The sequence below is a fragment of the Calidris pugnax genome, unplaced genomic scaffold, assembly GCF_001431845.1.
Source record: "Calidris pugnax isolate Ruff unplaced genomic scaffold, ASM143184v1 scaffold18, whole genome shotgun sequence".
Lineage (NCBI taxonomy): Eukaryota > Metazoa > Chordata > Aves > Charadriiformes > Scolopacidae > Calidris > Calidris pugnax.
This window is the reverse complement of record NW_015090812.1, coordinates 9,303,200-9,331,086: the sequence shown is the minus strand read 5'-3', so window position 1 is coordinate 9,331,086 and position 27,887 is coordinate 9,303,200. Positions and strand designations below refer to the sequence as shown.

The 27,887-nt window shown below is 43.4% G+C and overlaps 1 protein-coding gene across 1 annotated transcript in view; it reads right to left on the bottom strand.

Moving 5' to 3' along the window:
- The window catches only part of EIF2B3 (eukaryotic translation initiation factor 2B subunit gamma), a 106,029-nt gene that overhangs the window by 8,474 nt on the left and 69,668 nt on the right, over positions 1-27,887 (bottom strand). Inside the window, exons 7-11 of the mRNA XM_014939524.1 lie at positions 26,169-26,299; positions 25,326-25,519; positions 21,170-21,247; positions 20,531-20,679; positions 7,779-7,882 (exon numbers count right to left, since the gene is read on the bottom strand). Coding sequence (XP_014795010.1) covers positions 7,779-7,882; positions 20,531-20,679; positions 21,170-21,247; positions 25,326-25,519; positions 26,169-26,299 — 656 coding nt within the window. The remainder of the gene's footprint in view (positions 1-7,778; positions 7,883-20,530; positions 20,680-21,169; positions 21,248-25,325; positions 25,520-26,168; positions 26,300-27,887) is intronic.

Genomic DNA, 27,887 nt, shown 5'->3' with positions numbered 1-27,887 from the left:
AAAAAAAAAGGTTAGGGCCTAGGCCCAGGACCACCACGAAGTTCCAGCCCTCAGGGGCTCCAGAAAACGTTCAGTTTACTCACTCAATTACATACACTGTTTTATAAACCCTTTAAAATAAAATAGAAAACAGTCCCTGGCACAGAATTACTGCTCTATTATACAGCAGTGATGAAAGCCACTGCTGTGTATTTGCTCTCTTTAAAGCAAGAGATAGTTTAACTTAAAAAACTAGGCGGGGGGGAGGGGTGGCTGCAGAAACGCATGCACGAAAACACGCTGTGGGTGGTTCCTACCACATTCACCCAGGACAGAAAGGATCAGAGAGTGGGAGAGAAGAGCAACTTGTCTCTGCAGTAATGGTTGGCCCTGGAAAGGCAGCCAGGTTGTGGGGGGAGAGGAACTAAAGGGGCTTAAGGGGATGGGAAGCAGCTGAAGCTTGACTTTGGGAGGCTGGAGGGTGTTTTAAATTACATGCAGAGATAAAGAAGGGAAGCAGGTGATGGGGGCTGATTTGTTTGTGTTTACAGAGCAGTGGGGCTTTCCAGTCAAGGCCTGCTCTCTCCCCAGCCAGGCTTTACTTACGCGATCGCTGGAGATGAGGGGTGACCGCGCTGTGGCCCCAAAGGCCAGGAGTGCCTCACTGATTTCTCCACTTCAGGCCCGTTGTGCAGCCGTCAGCCAAGGCCGCAGGTCTCCAGGAGTGATGCTCCCCATGAGCTGGGTGCCCCAGCTGCTCCCAGGGGTGGGGCGCGCTGGGAATGGGATTCCCCATTGGGAATGGGGCTGGCGGTTAGCTTCAGGCAGATCAGCTCTGGCCCACAGCTGGGACCTCCAGCCCAGAAGGGGTGGGCAGCAGAGGTGTCACTCCTGCCTCACACCCACCCTGAGCAACCACCAGTGTACAGTGCCGGTGCTACCCTGGTTCAGCCGAGGCTTTTCTCATAGTTCAACCAGTATTAACCCATTTGCCCTCAAGCCCTGCTGGGGAATAGACGTGTCTTAGGAGTTTAAAGGTAAAGGCAACGTTGAATTCAGTGCCTGAAGAGGGATGAATTTACTGTGGCTTGGAGCAGATGGATGGGGGGAGTAAAGGAACTGCAAAGAGGGGTATGCGAAGGTCATCAGTCAGGGTCTGGGGAGAAAGGTCAGTCAAGGGAAAAGGAGACCAAGAGTTGGGGATGTGCCTAAGACAGCAAGCTCCTTGGGGATGGGGACATACTTGGAGTCCTAGTATTGGGGCAGAATCCTAGCAAAGAGTTTAAGAAGGGGACTGGATTGTACTGATTGATGTGCTCCCACAGGGTATCACCACACAGCAAACGTAAACAGGGATCTCAGAAACATCAGTCTGAAAGACTGTCCACACTTCTGCTAAGGTGGCAGAGATGCCATTTGCCCAGACACTGCTGCCCGCTGTTCTGGATGCAAGTAGAGGTCCTTTTCCTTTCTCAGCATCCATTGGGGTGTTCTTCCTGGCTCTTTTATGTGGCTGAGCTCTAGCAGAGCACAAGTGGTTATTTTCTCTGCGTGGAGCATGTAAAAATATTTCCACAAGGTTACGAACTGCTGCCTTATGGGTAGACTTCACAATCAACATGCTGCGAATGTGGCAGCTCGTTTAACCCGCTCACTCAGGAAGCCTGAACTTCCCCAGCCAGGAATGACAGTGTGCACAAGTGTGACAGTCCCCAGCGGCAGAGGGGAGGACAAAGTGTCACTGGGTGAATATTCTAGGGAAGTTTTATGCCACTGCTAAGGCCAGAACTCATAAACCATTTTTATACAACTTGGAAAAGAGGCTTATTAGGATCAGTTAGAAATGTAGTCACTGCATAGTCATTGAAGAAAAAATGACAACTATTTAAGAGATGCTGCCAACTAATAATCTTTGTCCGGGACACTCAGTAGTTAAACTACTTTAGGGAACAAATAATATGGACCTCTCAGTTTTGCTATGAATTTACACCATTCCTACATCATCTCCAGCTCATCTTGCACCCCAGTGCACAGCATACATGTGTGCACTGTTTAGTCTGTGTCTGTTCTTCGCAAGCTTTCATAACGCCCATCTGCACTGCAGCATGCTTTCTGATCCCGACCTTGTGTCGTGCTAAGTGTTTTCAGTTCCTCAAGACTTCACCAGGAGGTACTCAGCATCTTGCAAGAGCAGATGCTCGCCCCTGCTTGAATGCAGCATCAGAAAGTCCCTCAGTTCCTTCCTGTCCCTATCCTGCCAAATCTTGGCTGGGGCAAAGCACCCTCACAAGCAGTGACCCATTCATATGTGAAGGTTTCATAAACTGTACCTGCCTTCAGAGGATGACATTAGAGAAAAATGTGCTCTTTGGCCCTCATTAAAATAAAACAATCTTACTCTGTTTCATTGAGAAGTCCTAGGACTCCAAGCTTGGAACAGGACTTGGAAAATGATCGGAAACGGGAGCCAGTCCTTACTGGATATGTGCCTTTTTCTGTTCTTGTGAGAAACCACACAGTTTTGGCTACGTGATAAGCCTCTGGAAAAAAAATATCTCACTTTGCACATGTTCTCAGGAGGGCAGCTCTAAGCTCCAGAGGTTCTCTCTGCAGTGAGCACTCTCGACCATGGAAGTGCAGAAGGAAGGCAGGGCTTCCCCCAGGCTTGTATTCCTGCTTCGTGAAGCAGGGCAGCACTCGGCACAGAACCGCTTCCCTCCTGGGCCCACAGTGATCCCGCCTGGGCACGACGGCGGGACGGAAAGGGATGCGGCAGTACGGAAAGGGCAGCCTGACTGAAAGCAGTCAGGGGGCGAGTGCCAGATGGGAAATGGAGCATGGGACTGTTAGGCAAAGGGACTGGAAATAGCAGCTACAGTCAGACCAGAGGAGGAGTCAGGTGGGTGTCTGGGAATAAGTAAGACAGAAAAATGAGAATCTCCATGGGAGAAAGACTAGAGGAAAAAACAAAGAGAAGGCTGGGAATGGGATGAGATTGGTCCTGGGACAAAGCCATAGCAGGGAGCTGTGAAGGAGGAGTCAGGATCAGGTAGGACATAGATGGTGGAGTTGGGACCCAATGGCTGATGCTGGGGGCAGGAGCAGTAAAGCCTATGGTAACTTCTCCCCCCCAGCACCCGGCGTGGATCTTGGGGCTGCTGATGCTCATGGGTATCTGTGAAACCTCCTGGAAAAGAGTCTCTTGTCCCACTCCAGATTCAGCTCCACTTAAGGAAGATGATGCACCTATCAGCTGGAGCAGCAGAAGCTGTACAATGGAGTTCAAGTTTCTGACACTGCTAATGATCCATGCAAAGGCCAGCATGATCCCATATAATAACACTGCTTTTTTTTTTAGTGGGCTGAACTCCCACTCCCATGTTAAGGAGAAATGTTAAGGCTAAAATGTCAAGTCTCTAACAGCTAGGAAATGCCACATGTAACATGCAGCTTCAGCACTTAAGCTGGCCGGTCCAAACGAATGGGCAGATGATCAGAATCTCCCTGTCTCACGTCTCTATAGAATAGGAGGAAAAAACAGCCATGTTCATACGGAGGAGGTGAAAACAAGGTAGTTAACAGTTGTGAAACATTAAGGTGACAACTGTTGCAGAAAGGCCATTGAAAGGAGGGATTTTGTCACTTGTATAGTGTACAGTAACTAAGCTCTCAGACACAAACTGATAAAAGACAGGAAAATGAGGAATATGGAAAACCCCCACATTCAGCAAGCACTACTCATTCTGGGTGTTGACTGTGTCAGAGCACCAAGGAATATAAAAATATACTGTGGCATAAAAGCTGTACAGGAACAAGCACACTGAAGTCTTAGTCTGCAGCCTGGTCGCAGAGATAATGCTACTAACAAGTATGTACCAGGATACCAAGCAAAGATTACATCAGCATCCTGGCTGCTGGTATGTTTTCCCCTTTGTAAACGTACACTTTGTGGCAACAACACTGCTGTAATGCAGTTTTTGGGTGTGCAATGACTCAAGCTGTCCCCAAATGACATCGGCTCCTTAATACCCAATGCACATAAAACATCCCTGCCCCAAGGACAACAGCGATGAAGGTGAGGGATAAGGTAGTGAGTTTCATGTCAATTTTCCTAGTGCTATCCTATCTGTGTGTCTTTACCATCTCTGTTCTTAGTGTTGCTTTGAGGAAAGGTTAGGCTGCTTTACTATATATGCCTCTTCCTGGCTAACCTATACCAGATGTATAAAGTACTCCCTGCTGAATCTGGCCTAGAGACTCCTTTGGGAACTGTACTCACTGACTCTAGGGCTCATCTGACTCCTCAACTGGCCCATCACCAGCACTCCCTCTCTCTAGTCCTACTTCAATGAGTACAAGCTGCTTTTGAGCTCCTCTTTAAAAATAGGTTCATCAAAAAGGCTGGAGCATGATCCTAATAACTGTCTTCAAAACAGTGATTGAATGCTCTGTGCAATTAAGTTCTTTCAGAACTGCTGCCTGCCATTTCCTATCCCTTTAATAATTACCTCCTTTTTCTTAGGTACCAACATGTTTTTAAAACCGCTACCTGCATGAGGTAGCTTTCATAAAGCCCATCTGTTAATTCTCTGCTAGCAAATTCCTTAAATTAAAGTATCAAAGAGGAAAGAAAGTGGATGCTTCCTAAGCATGGTAATAAAAGCAGTAGGAAGAGAATGGTATGGCTCTCAGGAGGCATGGCCTGCAAATTCAGAAGTTTAATAAAGCTCCATACCTTGATTTTAACAGAGGCACTTAAAAGTACCATCTCTGGCCAGTGCTGTGATAGGGCTGAAGCCAACGCAGGACTGGGACATCATTGCTGACAGTTACCTGTCCCCTCCTGTGTCTCTAATTTTCTTTTCACTTTGAAAGTACTAGGCTGCATCTGATCTACCCCAGTAACTGGTGCTGGAGCGTTCCCTCTATTTAGGTGTCCAGAGCTTTGCCAAGCCCATTATTAAGTGATGAGGTCTCCCACCATGTCCCCAGGGAGATTATCCCACAACCTACCAGACCACATCGTTAGGAAAACGTTCCAGATAGCCAGCCTAAATTGTGTTTAATTCAATCCCATTACTCCCAGCTGTACCATTTGGACCACCCTAAATATGCCCATATTCTTCCGCAGAAGGAAAAGGATGAGAGCTGGTTTGAGTTACGTTTGCCTATCATTTGTGGTAGCTGTTCTCCTGCCATGTCCTCCTTGCATGGGGCTGGAGTTCATATTATGAAAGGAGGTCAGTGCACCACTGGCTCAAAGGGTTCCTGTATCCGAGCTGCCTGGGCAGCGTGGCCAGGACACATACAGCAGAGCAGGGAGCACGCGGCCAGTTCTGCAGCAAAGTCAACTGTGGGATCTGCGTGGGGCTGTGTAGGATGATGCAGGGATATTTCTACCTTTGATGAACCCTGGCTGATGCTTTGGAATAAGGGACTGCTGTATTTTTACATATATATATTTTTTTAATATTTCTGGGAAGGTGTATGCAGCTTTGCTGAGGAGGTTTCTAGCGTGTAACTCCCAGACGAGGGTCAACAGCCAGCTGCTACCGCTTACGTCTGCTGAAGTGTGATCAGCAACAAAAGGTGGCTCTAACCCAAGAGAACTAGTTTTTTTTCTAACCTGGCTGGGGAGGCTCGAGTTTGAAGAAGGAAAAGTTACCAAACAGAACAACACAGCCAAAGTCTTGATGAAAGGGGGAATATGGAAACAGACTTACAGGGCCACACCAAAAGCTTGGCACAAGGTACAGGAAGTCTTGGGCAGGGGAAAGGAAGTCATGGCATGCTTTCACAGCAAAAAAGAGAGGGCCCAGTTTACTATGGGACCAGCCAAGGTCAGAAGAGACATGCTGGGCTGGAAAGACTCCACAGTTCAGGAAATAAGTCATGAACTTCGCAGACAGATCCCAGACCACCGAGGAGAACCTGACCCCAGCCCAAAGAAATTCCAGGATGGTTAGGAAACTGAGGCAGGGAAATGAACTGAGGCTTTATTGTTTTTTCTTGCTCAGCATAATGGTGTATTCATAATCTACCTGAACGTGTCTTTGCTAACGTCAATCATACGTTTCTGAACAGTTTAACTAGAGAGCCCACAGACTCATTAACAAGTGGGTTTAAGCTTTGGAGAGGTGAGCAGTACAACAATAGGTAAATGAACCCTGGGTTACAGCTCTATTACTCTCTCTGCAAATACATCTACAGACCCTGAAAAATATTCAGACAAGGATGACAAGGACAATCAAGAAGAAGGAACAGTTTCCATACTAAAATCAACCAGACTAGGATCTGCAGCCTGGAAGAGACTACTGAAGCAGATGTGAGCGAGGTCAAAGGATGATATTTCTGTTTGAAATAATCTACTGAAGAAATCCAACATATTCCCATTTCCTCAAATATTAGCTAAATCTACACCCCGTCTCCTTGTAGTTCACAATGCAGGTTAACAACTAAATGTGGCCTGAGTCAGCTCTCTTAGTGATTCATGCAGACGTGTGGATGTGGCACTCAGGGACATGGTTTAGTGGTAGACTTGGCAGTGTTAGGTTAGCAATTGGACTCGATGATCTTAAAGGCCTTTTCCAACCTAAATGATTCTATGACTTTATGCTCAGAGGAGGACACAGATGGAGCATCATGAATAGGGCAAATTTTCAGTGATAGGGGACAATGGACCCTCAAGGGCCTCTGTTTCAGGCTGATGTGATGGGCAAAGCCACGAGCAGGCACAGGCTCTGCTGTACAGGGACCAAGACCAAAACACTCACTGGGTGTTTCCTACGGTATCCAAGACTTGCAGCTGCAAGGTCAATACTTGGTTTTCATGATTCTTTTTTACTTCCAGTTTCAATTTAAATGAAAATTTGTCATATGCATAGCTGACAATAGGTTACGCTATACTACGTTAAGTGTAAACCCTGTTCTGTGTCGAGACACTTATAATTGGGAATCCACCCGTAAAGACAAAGAGAGCAAACAAATCCTGATCTAAGTAACTTCACATGAAGCCTGCAAAGGAACTCACTTCTGTCCTCAGCCCACACCCTAGAGCAGGGATCTGCCAAACCCCAACCATAAATATTCATTAAAAAGCCCTCTGCTTGGGATGCAGTCACTGAGACAGCCATTTCCTGCCCATTATCTCTTAGGGCAGGAAATCAACAGTTCCACTCAGGCGGTGACCACCGAGCCCTCGCCACGCACACTTCCACTGGATGGCTTCACTTTGCCCAAATGAGGGCCACATATTCGTAACGCCTCTGAAGCCCCAAAATACCATTTCATAGCAGTAAAGCAGATCTGAACGTAGCTGCCCTTGTATTCAGTACAGAGCAGCAGCTCATAGTGTGATATTCCACGTCAAGCTTTTGCTTGGAGCAAGGGAAATGGGACCATGCTGGCACTGCGGGTTGGTGGCATCTTTGTAAAAAGAAGGATGTCTGTGTAATCAATAATTTGCATCGCCCCTGATGCTGACCAAGATTACTAGTCAAAATAACAGTTCCTTCTGCTGAGGACAACTCCAGGCTGATCTAATTGTGGTCTCTGGGAAAAGACTGTCTCAGCACCCAATCTTGTTCTTTATAACAACAACAACAGAGCTTTTCTGCCAACTTCAGAGGAGCAAGTCCCTGAACTATTCTTATGCCAAGAAGCTGTACTTTCCATGAAAAACAAATCCTAATATTATAGGACACCACACTGTAGAACTGCCATTTCGTGAAGAAGGAGGAGTAAAATCTCGAGGAAGAAAGAGATTACAAATGCGCTGTAAATACAGCTCCTCTACTTACCTTTTGTTTCCAGCTTTTGATCGCTTCCAATCAAACAGTCTTTGATGTCTGCACCCTTCTCTATCACAGCGTTATGACAAATAACACTGCCCTGAAGACAGCACCTACAACATAAACACAAAGTAAAGCAAGAAAGTGATTTAAAATGACAGGTACAAACCAAAGGTATCCATTGGAATATCTAATGAGCCTGTGACATGACCTTGTAAGTAGCTTCAGTTCTGCACTTTTCTCAAAAATTCCACTATTCTTCTCCTGATCCTCACAGCCGGTTATTGAAAAAACTGAAACGCCAGCTGTCAGAATGGGTTCACAAAAAGGGATCACACAAAGCATCTAAATGCACAAAGCATCTAAAAATAATAAGAGTAACACACATCAAAACCATCTGATTTGATGGTTTTGAGCATCAAATAGCAAGGGAGCAAGGTATAAGCGAGATATATAACCCCAGAGAGATGCAGGTATCTGGGCCCCTATACTGATCCTACTGTGAACCATGGCATTTCATGTCTTCTCCCAAATATTTCTGCTAATATTAATTACAAAAATTGTGGATATTCTTGCTATCCTCAGTTGAACAGCCGATCTCTGTCTGAAGTTTTTGGCTTCAGTGACTTTCTACATGGTGGGTTCCACAGTTTAATGACCTGCAGCCATTTCCCTGCCTTGGTCCCCCACGTCACCATTACTCATTGCACTAGTGAAACACAGGGGCAACGCACCATAGGGCTGCCTCGTGGACAGAATTGTTAACCCTCGAGTTTGAACCAACAGCATTTTTTTTGGTATCGGGTCAAAGCCCTGTGCCTCAGCTCTGTACTGAATGGAGAGCTGTCTGGCTGTGGTCCTCAGGAGAAGAGAGAAACACCAATCCTCACCCCAGACTGCCGGATCCTAAAATTAATTCCTAGTATTTTTTTCCAGCTCACACATCCCTATTATCTAGTATACAGAATTTACCATTAAACTTATTACAATTCTGTCGCTTGTGTGAGCCAGAGCAGAAACCATCTGCCCCACAAAAACCGGCATTAATTCTGCAGGAGTAAAAGCAATAAAACTGGACCTCAGCCGCAGTGGTTAGCAGTTACGACCCCCCTTGAACAGACTGTCCCCTCTGAACAATTATTCCTTTAACTCCCTTTAACTCCCCCTCCTCTGACCTATAAGGAGGCAACGTGAGCAATTATGCTACAAGTACCCAGCTCAGGTTGCCTTGGCAAGGTTTTTACTAACATGTTAATAAGATAAAAAGCGGCAAAGATACACAGCAGACCCCCGCCTGCCTTTGCTCTCGCACTGTCACGATCCGCTTCCTTCCCAATAGCTCTGTGTGGCTGCCAGTGGCTCAGGCCATCACCCTGCTCAACAGCGGTTGCTGAGAGCGAGAGCCACTCTGTGTTTGCAGCCAGGCCAGGGAAAGAATGGGTGGGGGACTGGCCCACCGCTGCCATCCTGACTTGGCTTTCAACAGGACTAGGGAAGGCGATGGGAGAGGCTGCTCGTTTCCCGCTGGAATGGCTTCCATCCAAAACGCACGCTCCAAAACACCTCCTCCTCCATCACTTCGAGCCAGTCAGCTGAGAGCTTTCCCCTGCAAACCTTTAGGTTCCCACCATCTATCACTTCTTCTGAACACGAGAGCAGCCGTGAATACACTACACCTCTGGGTGTTATCCTCACACAGGAGGATATTCCCCAGCAGAGAGGGGATTGAAGCTGTCGGTCTGGAGAACACTGGATGTGTGTTCAGAGCCTACTCGGGGATAGTTTTTCCCCTCCTGGAGAAAGAAAAGTGTTGTAACCAAGAAACTGCTGATGACATTAACATCAAAGATAAGGGGGGTTCCTGCCAAACCATTTGTTGGGAGGGACAGGCCAGGGAACCAAGATGAACTTGTCTGTGCCAGGTGCTTGCAAACCAGCCCTTACCCGGTGCCAGGGTAAAACAAAACTCAAGAGCTCCAGCACTCCAGGAGTTTTTTAAAAACTTACAAGCCCAACCAACTGCAGAAGTTTTAAAACCATACTCAATGCTCAGATTACCCCAATCACACAAACCAGCAGCGAATCCGGCTTTTATTGCTCAAGTGGAACAAAACTTCAAGAGATAAAAACACAATTTGTGGGTGTTCCCTTCACCCGCTGACAGATGTAACACAGCCATTTTGAAACCACTTGTAAATGCTTTTTTTTTTAAAAAAAGAAGTAAGTTATAAAGCCTGCCAAGAGAAGTATTTTGTGTGTTTATTTAATTTTTACTATTTTTTTAAGTTGAAGAGTAAGGAATAAACTTTTATTCTCTTACAGGGTAAATATCACATCTCAGGACACTCTGCTCTATTCTCCCTGGCGGAACAGCCATCACGGTTCCTGCCTTGCTTAACAATTAGGTGCTATTAGTCCTCAAAGGTGCTCTGACAGCATCCAGCTTCATCAAGACTGTTGTGTGTGCGCATACGCACACATTTGATGTACGGCTTTATAATTCAAACCATATTTATTTTTTTTCCCCGAAAATGTAGTGTATTTTTAAACTTTTCAGCACGGTGAAAACGGATATCTTCTGACCTTAAAATCCAAAGAGCATGTTCAAACCCACAAGAGGAACTAATTTGGGGCATTTGATTTATGGCTGAAATTTCAATTTGAATTTGTTTTAAGTGTAATCACAAACTGAAAGTCTGGCAGCTGGGTGTTTTTCAGAAAATAAATAAAAATATTCGGTGTGCGTCTGCATTCTAGAGAGAGCATTTTACAAGCCCAGTCCTGTAGTGGGAACAGATGTAGCTAAGACATTAATTTGTTATACAGGTACAACGTGCGAATGGAAGCACATGAGAGAGAGTGTGCGTGGACGTCTGTGTCTGTGCATGCGTGTACGGTACGCGCCTGCATCTGAGAGACAGAGAGGCTGACTTTGGGGTGGGTTTTTTTTGAAAGCGAGAGAACAAGAGCAAAAGGAGTAGTGGCCAAGGAGGCATGGGGGGATTACAAGGATTTAGGTCTTTAAACTGCAGACCACCTAACAAGATCACTCTGAAATGCCACTAATTTCAGTTAAGGCCACAGACCTCCCTTCCTCTGCCCTCCCTCTCTCCCCCATTGTAAACAACTAATCCCAGCAGAAAACAACAGAGAGCAAAATGTACACACATTCTGCAACATTCCAGGTCCTTCTTTATCTTTTATTTATTTTTCTAAAAGGTCAGCGTATGTATGGAGGGAGGGGGGGAGGGGAAGAAAGCCAAAAAACCTCAAGTCCATCTCTTGTGTGGGCTTGAAGGAAGCTGGGAGAAAGCAAAGTCCAAGAGCATACAATATGGAGCTTTTATAGCACAGCAATTCCTGGACTCGGCTTACTTTCCCCTCCCTCTATTTGTGGCAAAGCCACATAGCTTTAAACCAAAGGACAGGGTGGTCGATTACATCTGAAAGAAATGTAAAGAATCGAGAAAGAATTCCATCTCCTGTCGAAATTATAAATAAGGAAGTATTAGTCCCAGAGACAGGCTGATTTACGCAGCCCTGGAACTGCTGACTTTCAGCCCGAGTATCAGTCTATAAATCAAACTCTTAAATCAAGTGTGTCAATTGCTGCAGCGCTGCGATACTTAGGAAAAGCAAGGCACCTACCACTGAAAGCAGGAAGATTGCCAGGGGACTGAGGTGCCGTACCCTTCTTAATTTTCTAAAGTGTAAAGCTGAGATCAAACATCCTTTGGGGGAACGGGAAATCAAAATACGCAGCGCTCAGCACACCAGGAGCAGGCTGCAGGAGTCCAAGACACAACCCCCTAATTACAGGCTACCCACTGATTATTTAGGACTCTGTGATTAAAGTGATGAACGCTCCTGGGAGAAAGGGGCTTAAGTAACTGAGGTCAAGACCTCAACTGCAGCTCTTGCCCTGGTTGTGCAAGCTTAGGAAGGTATGAATGTCACAGGTTTGCCTTACAGCAAATCTCCTGAAATGCCAATGGAAGTTATCCAGGTCTGCTAGTTTAATCCAATTGTGCCAAAACCCCGACATAATCTCTGTTGGGCAGCAAAGCAAATGAGGTGTCTAAAATGCAACGCTTAAAACTATACACTCATGAGGAAGAAAGAGCCTGGAGCGCAAAGCTTAGGACAAAGCCTGTTGGTGCTGCTCCGCCATGCCAAGAAGTCGGGTCTCTTGCTCCTCCAGATGAGCTATGAAATGGGGAGACTGATTCGGGAGTTAAAAGCAAAGGATGACATGCCTCGGCAGCTACTTTGCTGACTGAGGGGTAACAGCTGTGGATTCCCCTGGGAGCAACATCCCATTCTGCCCTGACCAAGAAGATAACAGCCCTGACAGGCACCTTAATAACGCCGAGAGGTGGCAAGGAGGCAGGTAGAGCTCTAAAACCTACCAGCAACCCCGCAAGGAATCACTCCCCCGTTAGCTAGTGGGTCGGTGGCTGGGACACAGGATTACAGGGGTGAGGCACAAAGACCACGGGAAAACAGGGAAGAGGCAAAAACACTATTAGGAAACTTGAGAACCTGAAATGTTGCCTTCGTGAACGTGCTTTACACACCAATATATTTTTACACCAACACCCTTTTACACACCAACAAGCAAATTCAGGGCACTGTGAATCTCACGTTATACACTCAAGTAAATACCAAAGACTACAATAGATGCCAGCAGTACGTGCTATAATTTATAGATACATTTCAAAGCAAGCATTCTTAAGTGAATTCAGGCTTTGATCTCCTGTTTTGCCCCTTGGGGGTAACAAAAACATTCTACCAACCCCCCTAAATTCTTCACCCATCTCTGAGGGTGTTTTTGCTAAGGAACTTGTTTCATGTCTCTTTTCTAGCCAAGCTCATCACTGTGGTATGGCTCCTTTACACTTCTTCCCCACACCCTAAACATTTTGCATTACATATTGCATATACTTGCCAGCACTCGTATTTTCCAGTGAAAGTTCAACTGACCTTAAAGGATTGCCTCAAACCTACCTTAATGTGTTTTAAGTGAAACTTAGGCTGCCGGGGGAGGTCGCCTGGAAGGTTGTGCCTCACCTCTGAAACTTCAGTTCAATCCCGCTGATCTTGGAACAAACAAATTGGTGGCCTTTTATGTAGCTGCAAGCTCGTTTTTGCACACTTCAGCAAAAGTGCCCCGCAAGGAGTTTTACACCAGAGGACCCCCCATGCAGGAAGAATGACCTCCCTCTGGACTCTTTTGCTGAGTGGGAGGGCCATGTCCTGCACAACTTTATAGATGCTCAGATGATGCCTGGGAAAAGCCATCAATGTCTATGTTAAGGTAACAAAGCAGAAAAGTTCTACGTTCACTCTCATCTCTGGGTTTGCCTGACTTGCTCACTCGCTGGCACAGTCAGACTGAGCAGTGTAGCTGGGACACACAGTAGGGAAACTTTCTCTGGAGTTTTTCAAGGGCAATTCTGGGTTGAGAGCTGTAGCCCTGCATAGGTTAAATCAGCTTCCGATTCATGTGGGCTAGATTGACAAGGAAAAGGATTTTCTAAAGTCACCCTTACAAACAAAGCCTGGCTCCTCAGAGCCAAGTTGAACTTGGTCGAGCCCACATTCCCCTTAGGAAGGTACAGGCACAATTCTGGCACAATGTGAGAATTTCTTCCTTTCCTATATCCAGGTTGGGGAAGATTTTCAAGAGCACCGGAGATGCTTACATCCAGATTCTCACCCAAAACCAACAGCAATCAGTTGCTTATGAAAAATCTCCATACGCCTCTTCGATTAGCTCCATGTGGCTAGCAAGAGGCAGAATCTTATTTATGGCTCTGCAGTCAGACATAACTCTGGCCACCTGAAGAAGCAGATCAGCAGAATGAGAGGAGATGTTTTAAAATGACACTTTTCAGAGCTGGTCTGTGCCTTAAGTTCAATATCTGATGTACAAGATGTTTGGAAAATTGGGAAGAGCTCCCTGCACTATCAGGGAAACATCTGTATCTGAGATTAAAGAACAGGTGATTTATTTAAGACAGATTGATGTACCAGGAAGCTAGCCAGAAGGAAACTTTTTTTTTTGGAGGAACTGCTAGTAATAAGGGTTCAAACATTCACAAGATAACAGGTACTATATGAGAAGTATCCTAAATACATTAGATATAGCAGAATTTGACTTCAATTGAAAGTAACTGAAAACTAGCCCTGCAAGTAGCTCAACTGCTTTCTGCTCACTGGTTTCCCGGTTTGCCCTCTCTACTTCAATTTATCTTCCTGAAAGCAAACTCTGTCAGCCCAAGGTTGTCTCTTTTCAGTATCTTATATAGCATGTGCATTGAATTAAATAGCAGAATGAAAATTTTGGTCCCTGACCAAAAAATTTACAGTATAAAACCAAGATGTGTGACAGAAAGGACAGAATGTAATTGCTACATAATAAAGAGAAATAAGAATCCTTTTTACAGGCAAGGACTATATCTGGCTTTCTTCATGCTTATCCATATCCGTGATATACTTTATCCATATACTTAAGCTGAGAATGAGCTTTTTCTGAATCAAGTTCCTACTTTTCATGTGCTTTCTCTATACCTACTCTATACTCAATCTTTCTAGGGCTGGCAGAGGGCAGAGGGGCAATTGGTGGGGTGAGACAAAGCATCCAGAAGACAACTTAAAAATGTTAAACCATCTTAAAAAATGGTTCAAGACACAACATGTTTGGGAATCCCAGCATAAGCAAAGCTTTATTTCCAGCTTTGCAAGCTATGGTGCTGGAAACAACTTCATCTCCTCATTCCTTCTCGTAAGAGAATGTGCTGTAAAATATATTTTACAATTTCAACAAATGTTGCCTTGGCAATAGGATCATTCCTTTGTACTGCCATTATCCAAGGGGAAAAAGACCACTTATGCGCTGAACCTCTATAAACGCTCAATTCCATCCTGGTTTTAATTAGAACTTTCTTCAAACCGCTCACTGTTTCTACATCAGGTGCTGATTTGGCACTATTGAGGAAACAACCAATAAACTTCACAATCAATCTGCAGTTAGTAGTCAATCCAGCTCGGCTTGCTTGTTGTTTTCTTCCTTTGTACATTTTCTCATAGAAAGTAGCAATAAATTGGAGACATGTGGTAAACTAGCGTAGCCTTTAACCGGTCACACGTGGTCTCTTTCCAGTCCCCTCACTGAGCAACATTTCAGCATCTGTGCCATCTACTTTGACACAGGTAGCCACAACACCTTCAACAAAACTCAACATACAACTTACTGTTTTTGTATGACCAAACAAGGAAGATGTTAGTTTTGGCTGACATAACATTTACAGTGTCAGTCCCTCCTCCACAAATCTGGATACTTTAGTTCTTCATACAAATTTTTAATCCAGCCTATTCTTTCTGCCCAGAGATTCAGGACTCCCCAAGGTTTACCACATCTCCCTGCAGGGCTTGTCAAACTTTCCCTCTGTCCTCAATATTCACATCACCTCCCTGCAGTTTTTGTAACCCGCAGCACTCGGAGTCACCTCCCTTGCATTCCAAGTTCCCTGATGGAGCAACGCTCTGCAGTTTGCTGCCATCATGTGCAGCCTGACCCAAAACATACCTGCTTTTCCTTTTAACCCCTTCCCTTTCCAAAAGGTGACCTTATCAGTGTATCACATGGGGAATTGCACCAGTTCTCATTGGGTAGCACGTTTTTATGTAATTCCAACACCATGCTGTAAGCTTGACTAACACAACAAGGAGACAAGGTTATTGTTCAATATTTCCTGCCCCTGCACATAGACATGATAACCTAAATCCCATCTGCAGTCATACTCTTAGAGTTCCTAACCTGAGACTACCCACTGCACCAGACTATCCAGCAACTCTCTGCTGCAAACTCCTTTCTGGAAGGAGTCCTCTCCTTCTCCCCCTGCTATGCACAGTCTGGGATACAGCATGAGGAGTTCAAGGGTGAGGAATTTTTTGAGACATCAAAATATATCCATACTCCGGATACCACCCAGAGACCTGTTAAATGACCAGACATTTCATTTATCTTTTCCATTGTCCAAAACCAATCATCCCCAATGAGCAGTTTTTCAGATGAAATTACAAGTGAGACAGGTTGAGCTTCCTTGGTTACTCTGTGAAGCTCTGGTACTTCCTAACTGTGGAGATGAAATCTTGAGCCATTTGCATCTTGCTGTCACCCCCTCTGATAATCAAAGCAGTCTATTTATGATTTCCATAAAAACATCATTTGAAGCATACTGCTTTCTTATATTTCCTTGAAAAAAAAAAAAAAAAAAAGGAAAAGCAGCAAAATACTTCATTTCAGAGACTAAATCTGCCACAGAGCCGCTATGGTACTCACTACCAGCATGTCAACAAGACCATTTCAAAGCATGGTTTACTGTGGACTTGATATTTATCTGAGCTTTTCATGCTTGCCTCCTCGACTAACTTCTCAGTAGTCCAAAGATCAGAGGTTTTTTTCCCCTACTACAGTCCCATCTCTTCAATGTTTCCCAGGGAAACATTAGTTTTCCATAACCAAGGAAGAAGACAAAATGGCCAAGCTCCTTTCAGTAAGTGTATACACTCAGATGGTTGTGCTAACAAACAAGAGATTTCGAAATCTTCTTCTGCAGGGATGGAATAAAGGATTCAACATGTTTTTCCTGTTAATATTATTTGTAATGCTCAGAGCACTTCGGCACAAGGTCCTGTATGACCAGAGCAACTAGATAATTCCTGCTACCAGAAGCTAACAAACTAAATAAAACTACAAGGCTGGTAAAAATAAATCCAGTGTTTGAAAAAAAAAATAACGCAACAAACCAAAACAAAAGCCAAAACAGGAACCTGGAGCTGGATTCATCCATCCATATCTAGGTCTCATTTGAAGGAAGCTAAGTGTGCCTGTGTACACCAAATGAAACACAGTTATCACGCTCAGGTCAGTGTAATTAGTTGCCAGACTGTCTGCAAACCCCAACTTCAGTAATTTCAGTTTTGTGAAGATATCAGGGTGGAGTTAATGTATGAGAGACATCACTTTTCATTTGCAAATGGCACAATCTCCCTACATAACCAGCTTCAGTCAGTCTGCCAGTGCTGCAGACTGCTCCTTTGCAAGTGAGCTGCAATGAGGGGACTCCTCCACCGAAGTCACAGGACTCCAGGGACCCTGCAGCACCTCTAAGGCAAACAGAACAAACAGAAGGGTCAGCCCCGAGATACTGCAGAGACTGAGGCACGTACAGCTACTGCAGCAAAATTCAGATATACAAAGTTTTCAAGTGACCTATAATTTCAGCCCGATTAGTAGATTTTCTCCAACTCTGTAACTCAGTGCAGTCATTTGTCACGGAGCTCTGGGGAGCCGTCCAGAGGGAAACAAGAACCGTTTCCCCGCTGCAGGCTGTCACCTGGGCAGTCAGCATCTCTCAGCACTTGCGCTGTTGTATAAATTACACCCCTCCCAGCTTGGTCAAGTATGTCCATCATTCAGCACATATGTAATCTTCGCTATTTTATTGTCTCATTGATGGAAGAATTAGCTGCACAGTGGGAAACACATTAAGAAAGGACTACCAGTTATTTTGCTGGTGTTACTAACTTCTTTAATCCCCTGTAATCTCTTCTAAGGGGGGATTCGTATCTACTCAAATCACTTCACAGGAGGCATATATAACATAACAGAGGCCCGACACACCAGGGAAAACAAAAAACTCAGCTACTGGTCCTCCACAGTGTCAAACACACCAGCCATCGCTGGAGAGTGGATCATAATTTGCAAAGAGTATGCAACGGCACTGCCCCAGTGAACCCCCGTTCCTTGATGCATTCAGTTGGGAAGGTCATCATCATCTCGGTCATAACCTCTGCTTCTCCAATAAGGAGCCAACCACAGCCTAACAATAGGAACCTAGTTTTGTTCTAAGCACCTTGTGGTGTTCCCATCTGCCGAGAAAGAATCTGTTTAGCCATTTCAGCAGCTGGTATCAAATGTGGTGAGGCTACTCAAAACCTTTTTCTGGTTTGGAGATGTAATTTGTGGATCTTGAACTATGGCACAGGATCCTCAATTTACATTACAGGGAAACAAACAAGAGATAAAACTTTTTCATCATTTTGTTTTGTTTTGTTTTTTACCCTATATTGACATAGTGAACTGAAGATGCTAATCACTTTTGCAGCTGATAAGGGACAAAAATTTAAAAAAATGAAAAGTAAGCGGCGATGCAAGTGGTAAGGGAATTACCAAGGCACTGCCATGTATAATCACAGCTCTTGATAAATAAACTCAGAATGCTGAGCAATTTTTGCTCTTGGTTGCTCCCAGTCTCCTGACTTTCAGAAATTATTTACCCAATCTTTCTTTCTTCCCTGGATTATCTAAACAGCTTTGTCTTTTCCACAGTATGTGCCCTGCTGCAGTCTTCTCAGCCTACTGCTTCAGGTTGGTATCATTGCAGTGAACACTGCTGGGACTGACCTTCAGCTACCACTCCCATTTGACCAGGGCATTAATATAGCAATCCATTAATTCGCTGGAGCTGCTCATGTCAGCATTAGAATGTATATTCTTTAAATGATACTGTTTTTATCCACTTCTCAGTGCAATTCCAGAAGTTTCAAATATACACTACCTCAGATGGCATTAAAATTGGCTTACTTTTCAGACATTATTACGCTCATTTTGACCCGTATCGGCCAATGTATACTGACTTTACGATTAAAGTCCAATATAGTTTCTGAAGTTGGCAATTAGATAAAGCCCGAATTATTTTAGAGACACTTGGGAGAAAAGATGTTTGTAAAGAGAAGTTGTCCACTGTGGGCAGTTTAAAGCAAAACCACATATAATTTATCCACCTGTTGCAAATGGATCCATCAACACATGTAAGAATTACTAGCATTGTAACAAAAGTCGATCAGATTTAATCAAAGTCATGAAAGAGGCTCAAAATAATACATAGAAATTCTTCACTAATTTACAAGTAAGACTTCTTTCACCAAAACTCAGCAGCTAGAATATTTCTGTATCTCACTACCTGTGTATGCATGACTTCATACCCCTCTAATCTTAAGACTTACCATAAGGCAATAAGAAATACTTTATCAGCTCAATATCTGTGCAGATCTACACCACATGAATTCCAATATGCTTTAAAATAAAGCTACACGGTCTCTAATCTTAATTCTGACTGGAGACGAATTATTACAAATTTGACTGCAGTGCATTAGTGTGCAGTAACCATAAAGCAGCTACAGAGGGTAAACCCCTGGGATTATGAGGTTTTCTACTCAGTGGTGGCTACATTGTTTTCACTGAGAGTGACTAGGGATGACATTGTTTTCCAGAAATGCACAAAAATGTTACCCCAAAAGTTAGTTTTTCCCCTTTTAAAAAACAATATATCACCATCTTTATGATGCTTATGGAATTTTGTGGAATGCTTAAGATAATGACTCTGCGCTCAATTTAGGATTTAGAAGAGAATATTACTATATACAAGTGCAGACAAACACAAGCTGATTTGGGACTCTTCATAAAAATAGCACTATTTATACACTTAGCTGCCTTCTGCGATTTAATGGTAGAGCTGCTCACCCCCTATGCAAAACCATACCATTATGATTGTGGCATCAATTCATTAATCAGAATGACAGAGGGTCTCATGATCAAACAGGAGAGGTTCTGGTACTTCTTATGACAGCAGAGCTTGTGATACAGCCATACTGGATCCATTTGCGATTGAACTGGAAACCAGCTATTTTCTATACTCAACGGAATTCTGATTTATGATGTGCTTGAAATTACTGTGGATTTCTATTAAAGACAAACACTTGGCAGTAAGGTACCATACTTACCTGTAATTTAGTTATGTAACAGTAGTATCCTCCATAGACCCCACATCCTTTGGGGTTTTTTGTTTTTCAGATATGCAACTTTCAGAGCCAACTTGGCATTTTTTAAGAGTTTGGCCTTTTTCCTGCGGCCCTAAGCAAACCTCAAGCCATGAAGGAGCAGGGAATTTATACAGGCCTGCACAGACTCAATCAGCAGTTTCCTTTCCACTGACATCCACAGGAAGCCAGCATGTATGGAAAGATGGGGGCACGCAGACATCAGCAATTACAGACAGGCCACTTTTCCCACATTTGGAAACGTACAGCTCAAGGCTACCTATTTAGTTAGTGTCTTTAATGCATGGGAAACCTCTGCTAACTGGCAGATTTTCTCTTTGAAGAGTTTATTCATTTATTCTATTACTCAACGTACACAATGGTAAAGTAAAGCTGCAAGATGACAAAGAAGGGCCAAAGAAAATGATGTTTTAGGTGAAGCTGTAATCTTCAAAGGTGATAAGAACATTTCTAGTTAGTAAGTGTACCACTTTAAAATATGCTTTATACCTCAAATATTGTAAGAATAATCATAGACCCAGCCACTAAAATAAAGCTTAGAAGGATGAACACAAGCTCATACAGACTCATACATCCACTTAACTTACTTATACATTCTGAAGATGATATGATCTCCTCTAAGGAGAAGAAATTTATGTTTCAAGACTGCTTCCCTCTCCTTAATCCATTTCACTTGTGCATTTGCAGCCCATTTATAGACACTGGTTTCTGACTCAGTCTTTTAAAACACACCCCCTGGTATCAACTGTTCTGGCTAAGGATTTCTTACAGGACAAAAATTGCTGACTCAGGACCTATGTAAAAAAAGAAACTGCAAATTTAGGGGACCGAGATACAAAGAGGTGACATACCCTTCCTCAATTGTAACAGAATTCATGATGATGCAGTTTGTTATCTTAACTTTGTCTTTTATGGTACACATGCTGCCGATGATGGAGTGTTTAATGGACGTCTTCTCCCCAACTTGCGTGGATGACCCAATGATGCTGTCTGATCCAACCTAGGGAAGAACAGAAATTGGCAAAAGTACCCAGTGTTCTCCAAAATGTGTTCTCCATAAACCTCTTCCAAACAGCATGTTTTAAGTGCTTGTCACAAAGTGTACCCTGCTCTACCCTTAGGGATCCTTGGCAGTGGAAAGACCTAGAAATCTGGGGATACCAACGGGGATACCATCGCAGTTTTGTATCCATTGGGGGGTAAACTGCTCAACTATCCTGAACTGCCATTAGGGAACAAGAGACTGCAGCATCTGACTTAGGAATAAGAGAGAATTTTTACCAAACACTCTTAAAGATGGTAACTGAAAGGCAGGAACCTATGGGCGAGCCTATGAGGAGGCTCTGGGCTGTATCATCTACATTGTAATTCCACACTTCAGAACCGAGCTTCAGTTCCAGCAGGGGGAATGAGTTTTAGGAAGCAGGTCTTGAAACAAAAGGCATGCAATCTGTATTGAAAGAGCAGAGATGGGGAAAGGGAATGCTTACCATGCCTCTGTCGGTGATCTGTGCAGATCCATGAACCAGTGGCTCTTCCAGACCCAGATTAAGCAATAGCTTGCGAGCCTGGATGGAAAAAACAACATCACAAATTAACATGACAGTGCTGTACCCACGTTACCTAAACAGCTCAACGCTGGCTTTGGTTTCCATTGCACTAGTGCATCTATCATAAACATTTTAACTTAAAGGAAAACGTGTGTTCCTGCATTTTAATTCTGCAACTAGCTATGTGTGATTTATCATCTTCCCATTATCTACAGGAGACAGGTACATTTCCCACTTGTGGAGAAGCAGTGGATCAGCAGCAGCAAGAAGGCTGGCTCCACTGAACACGGTGACATCCTGCACATTACTACAATATCCAGCATCTGCCATTTCAAATGCAGCTCAACATGTTTTACACCATTCAGTAAACGCGCATAAAAAGAGGACTAAGTTCAGCCCACTCAATAAGGTAGCATGCTGAGGTACAGGCAAGAAAAAAGTTATTTCAGATGTTTAAGGAGAAAGAAACTAAAGTGATCAAGTGGCTATTCCAGATGGTAGAAAGCTGCACAAGGAAAGGCTCTTGACAGGGAGAAGGCAGGTGTTAGATAAGTGGACAAAGCAGCAATGGTAATAGAGAGAGACACGGCCCGTGAGGTAGCCAAGAACAAATCCATGGGGAGCAATTCTGAACTGGCTCCTGAACAGAAAGGGGAGCCAGCGTTGTAGGAGGATAAGCTATCTATCACTCCATCATTCCTCCTTTTCTGGGTGAAAGAGCAGCCTGAGGCATTCTGCATCTCCTGGCGTCAGCCTGGGGCCAAGGTCATACACCACAGAAGAGGTGATGACAGCAGGGATGGGGATTTCAGGGGAGATGGGAGTCTCACAGCAATGCACAGAGACAGTGCTGCGCGGAGTTACTTGCAGCGGTGACGCGATGTATGATGCGTCTTGGTAGGACAGAGATGGCAGTCAAAGAAACACAGGAGACACTGAAGGCAGCAAAGTGATGCATGAGGGTTCAGAGGTTTGTGTCATGGCAAATCGTATGCCCAAGTGAGAGGCAGTGTGTGCTGGGGCTGGTGTGGAGCCCCACATATGCTGTTTGGCAGCCAGGATGCATACAATGACTCCACCTGGGAGGTCAACTGGAGTCTCAGCACAGTGATGGTGTAGCCCCATTTGGCTGAGGGGAGAAAGTGGCACTCATTGAGTCTCTTTTCTCTACCTAGGCACCTATTTTTTACAAAACTCTTAGGAAAGTTTATCTTTGAGATCTCTATTGCTTTGTTAAATTTGGCTGAGAGTTGCCAGCAATTTCCAAAGCTGCTATGAAGGAGATGCCATACAGTACGATTGTGTAAAATGACTTCCTTAGAAAGCTGGGATAATGAGAGCTGATGGCTAGGGAGTGAACTGCGAGACACAGATCCCACAGATCTGAAGAAGTTGGGATCAGATCAGAAAAAAATATCTCAAGATCTCAAATGAGATGATACTTGCAGGAAATTGTTTGGATATTCATAATATGACCAGCCCATTTTCCTTCCAGCATGTGAGGATGGATAACTCATTTGCTCTTTTTCAAATGAGAAGAATTTTCACAGTTGAGGCTTCATTCAGATGAGTGAGATAAGCTCAGATGAGCTCACACCTCTGAGCTACTATTTCAGGCTGACTGTTGTCCCCAGTTTGACATCTGTAGCTCTTTACATCTTGAAGATGGTCCTTCCCACTAGAATTGTGTTTCCTTTGTTTTTTAGAAAACAAGAGTAGGTTAGATCCTTCAGTCCAAGGTGCAGGCACTACAGAAAACCACCAGCTTATCAGAACACCACAAACTAGGCCAGTCCTGGCTGATGCTTGCTTGGTGAAGGAATGTTGTCTTCACCTGACATAGAGCTGGGCAGCCACAACAGATAGATCCAAGAAGAGGAACACACACCAAAGCATACCTACAGCACAGATTGGAAAGATTCCTACTATCCAGTGTCACTCTGTGGGAAGGAAAAGAAACGAGGAAAGGCTCTTGCCCTCCTCAGTGGAAAGGTGGTGTAGGTGAAATAAATAAAGGATTTTACTGGCCAGAATAAAGCCCTTATTTGAATCAGTCAATAGTAGTGCAGCCTGAGGGGTGACCCGAAAAAGCTACCAGCTCAAGCATTTTGCTCTGAAAAGGAAGGTTAGATAGGGGGCAGGAGTCAGAGGGAGTGCCTGGGTCAAGGGAAGGTTTAAGATGTGTTTGGATTTAATTCATCTTACAAAGAAACTATTTCCTGCTATTGAAGATAACTCCCTCCTGAACCCACCTGCCCACACACAGGCTGCAGGCATCCAGAAACCCAGCTGGAAGTGAAATGATGTGAGTAAAGTGTTTCCCCACCAGAAGGGCAATGGGTTAGGATGCCATTCCTTCTCACGGCTACTGGACTGGGCTGCTACTGCTCCATGAGTCTGTCCTCTTGGACAGCAAACTTATAGGTCCTGGCTTTGCAGATAGGGAATCAGAATCTGGTCTGTGAAGACCAAGATAAGAGCAAACAAGACACCAAAAGTCTTCCTTAGAGACCAATAAAACAGGTTAAAAAAAGCCGATAAAATTAAACATGCGTCTTTTATGAGGATTAGCAAAAGAAACAAAATGCAGTGGCACTGAAAAAAGGAACTCCTTTCTCACAACCCCTCATTAAGCTCCATTTTATGCTTTACCTCCACATAGTTTCCTTAGAAATTTTACCATTCTGGAAAAGGTAAAAATTCAAAGAAAATCCTTTCCAACACTGAAGGCCCCAGTGTGATTTCAAAACACTAATTCTATGTACCACCCAGGAGCAAACACATTTCCTGAACTGACCAAAATGTAGAATATTTAGGTTAAAGAAAAAAAAAAGCCACCAAAAAAAAAAGCCAACACAAAAAAACCCACATGGAGTCTGACTGGCTCAACTCAATAACTTTTTACTGAAGTGGCTGCTGCCAAATGTACACGCACACTTCCCCTCGCAAGCGGTGCTCTCCCTTAACCCTTTGGGCACACTTACTCCTGATATTCTCAGGGAAAGCTTTCCCTTTCTGACAGCAGTGCTGCCTCCCTCCTCTCTTCCTTGTGTCCCTAACCACAAAACAAATCACTTTATTTCTGTGCTCCTCTATAGGTAACAAGGAGAAAGAGCTCCAATGCCTAACTCACTCTCTCATGCTGCAACTCTAATTTGCATAGATTCATCCATTAATTTTATTAAAAAGAAATCGACTCATTTTGAGAGCAAAGGCAAGGCAGTGACCACTTCCAGGATTCCCAATACAACTTTATCACTCTCCCAGCCCCACTTCCAGAAATCTTGAGTCTTTTCTTACTACATTCCCTATTGGTCTTTCAGAACCAGAGGAAACGGTCCGCTCCTGATAGCAACCAAGTTCATCACTAGCAGAGTGAAGTGAGAACTTGTACATTGCATCACCCAGTGTAGTAAGAAAAAAACCAAAAACATATTACATATTAAAAGCTTTTAATTGTCAGCTCATTAGCTAGTACAGGATTTCGCTAATCCTCACCTGTCATCTTTTATTTTATGAATTCTCAGTACTGTGAAAGTGAAAGCTGCAAGAGATCAACACTTCACCTCTGTGTTTACCTGGAATGCCACTGTAGTGAAACCTGTTCGTAATTCTTTCATAATGGAAAGCATTAGGCAATTTGAATGTATGGGGAGTTTAAGTCTTCCTGCAAATTTTTAATAACCTTTGTCATTATCACTCAGATAAACATCTGTTAGGAAGAGTCCAGTCAGAACCAATCTTGCCTTTAGGACATGGAGGACATTGATTAGATGAGCTATCAAAGCTACTTCCAGCCTTATTTTCCATGCTTCTTGGCTCTTTGGCTGCAGGTCTTGCCACCCCCAAAAACCAGAAGGGTGTGTGAGGTGGGGGTTTTCTTAGCCAAATCAAAGCTACAGAGTAAATTAGTGACAGAACTGTTTCCTGGCCTCATGTTCTATCCAGCAACCAGTAGGGTGATGCGCCTAGATAACGTGGCACTGGTTCAATTCCCACACACTCCTCAGCTGTATCACAGGGAGCCACTCCTGGAAGCTAAAATGTCCCATAAACTACTGCTGTGTTCCCATGTGGCAGTTTGGATTATTCTCACCTGTCGGTTGGCTTCAATATACAACCCAAGGGTATTCACTCGGAAGCACAGTCCCTCTTTCATTATATGGACGTAGCAGCGCACTTTTCCTTCATGGAGAGTTTCATTCATATCTCCTCTATGATCATTCCAACAGGAGTTATCTGGAGCAGGTTTCAGCAAGCTATTATCTTCCTTTATGAAACTATAAATGTCTGGAGAACACACACATGCATGAAGTTAGACAGGATTTAATGAAATACTTTCTGAAGAGGAATACTATTAAAATACTGTTGGTGAAGGGAAATCTTTGCCTCACTTCATCTGAATGGCTGGGTACTTAGCAATCATTAACAGATTTTATCACACGTAGTGAGTAAGTGCTTATTTTTATTCTGCAGGTGAGAATCAAGGTATCAGGACAGATGCAATATTTTGCCCAAGGTCACACAAGGAGACAGCGGAAATGCTAAAAATAAATTCCAAGATCTGAGATCCTGTCCAGTTCCCAGTGCAGGGTGGTTAAGGCTTAGTCCGTTGCCCTACACAATTTTAGAAACTCCCTCCTAAAATTACATTTTCAGAAGTGCATTTACCTATACTGTATTCTGGAAGAAACTACACAGCACCTAGCTGATTCGCTTGTGATCTAAACCAAAAAAAGGGAGGACAAAAATATTTATATAATGCACAAGACTTTTTGAAAAAGAAATCTACTAGAATCTTTGCTATCATGAAGTATAAGAGAAAAAAAAAGCATATCCCCAAACCAGTGTTTCAGGCTAATTCTGTATGCTGCCCAATAATTCAGCTATAGCATACAGGCTTTAAAACTTTAATCAAATCCTTGATATTGGTACTAACCTAGAGATGCTTGTTCTTTTTTCTTTTGGTCCTCTTCTTTGTTGTCTAGTCCTTGCTGCAATGATGTAGGAGAAGAGAACTGTTTCCTAACCAGATGTGGAATCAGCTCACTCCGGAGAGATGTGATTGTCCTGGGGAAGGAGACGCACACATGAAGTCCATGAATGCTAAAACTCACGCATCTTCATTTTCTTCACATAACATTATCAGACATTTTGCATGTTTTTCAACAGGATGAATCAAAATGCCAGGTTCTCCAAGACATCTGGCACTAAGAAAATGTCCACTAGTCATTTGCTTCCTTAATGCATTAAAATATAAAGGAAGATTCAAAGTAAGTAAAAAGCTTCATCTTCAGAACTAATTCCCCTGTATTTTAACAGCGATGCCTATAAATTAATATGGCGCCATCCTGCAATTCATGCTTGTGTGCAGAAGGGATGCAGAAAGTACCAACTTCATAATGACAACAACTGAAATCCACTTTATGTGGCTTAAAAAATGGCATTAATTGACAGGAAAAGAGAGAATAAAATGCCTATAGAGGAAAAACCAAAGCAGCTCCTTTTCCTTGTGATAAAAATATGGAAATGCTCAAGGATATATGAAATACCAAACCCTTAGATGAAAATATTTATGACACAGACATGAATGATGTCCTCCTGCTCACATGAAACATCAAGAATATTTTAAAGACTCAGTCCTTTAACCAAGAGAAATCAGCACATTTTAACAAACTTAGGTCCCAAGAGTTTCATGCTCTTTAGCTGCCCGATCCAAAATACATCACTGAACAGAAAGCTTCCAAAGGCTTTAGCTGGCAATACACCCATCTTCCCTGCATGCAGATGTCAACTTTTATTATATTCATCCTGACACCCCAATACTAGGAAGCAGAGAAATCACATGAGAGGTTTGTGATAAAGCAGGGACTTGAACCCAAGCCACTTATGCCTTAAACAAAGACCCTGATCACTAAATTATCCTTTGCTTGCATTGATTTGTACATTACAATCAATCAAGAAAAACCTCTTCCCAATAGACAAATATCAATGTAAAAAGTCAACTGTACAATGAGATTATAACCCCAGTAACTTCATTTTGACTATTAGAAAGTAATTTTATTTTTCAATAAAGTATTTTGAAAAGAAAAAAAAACAAATCAGAAGTTTTTACAGTTGGAGTGTATGAGATGCAGTCTTAAAAGAGCTTTATTGTTGTTGTTTCATTATTTTAACAATATGCATTTAGTTACTGAATTGTGGATTATTTAAAGTAGTGCTTGGGAAAATCATGCGGAAAATGAACTCAAACTTGGCATGCATAAGAGGAAGTGCTAAACTTCAGAGGAAGGACTGGGAGAACTACACAGAGAGCTTGGCTGGAGGAACTCAACAAATGACAACCCACAGAGAAAAAGAAGTTATTTAGAATGGAAGACAGCAAAACTAGGAACTAACTACATGTTAAATTAAAAAAGGAAAGTACTAGAATGAATATCCTGAAAGTGACTTTGATTGGCAAAATCTCTAGCAAAAGAGCATCTTAAACAGTTCAAACTTCAAGAAACATGCAGCTCCTAACCCGTCCAGGCCCCTCTTCAGGTCAATGACAGTGAAGCAGACCTAAGGATCAAAACAGTCTTTCCTATTTCTAACTTTGATGGGAAGATTCAAATTCGATTGCCAGTTCAGCCCTACGAACAAATACAGTGTTCTC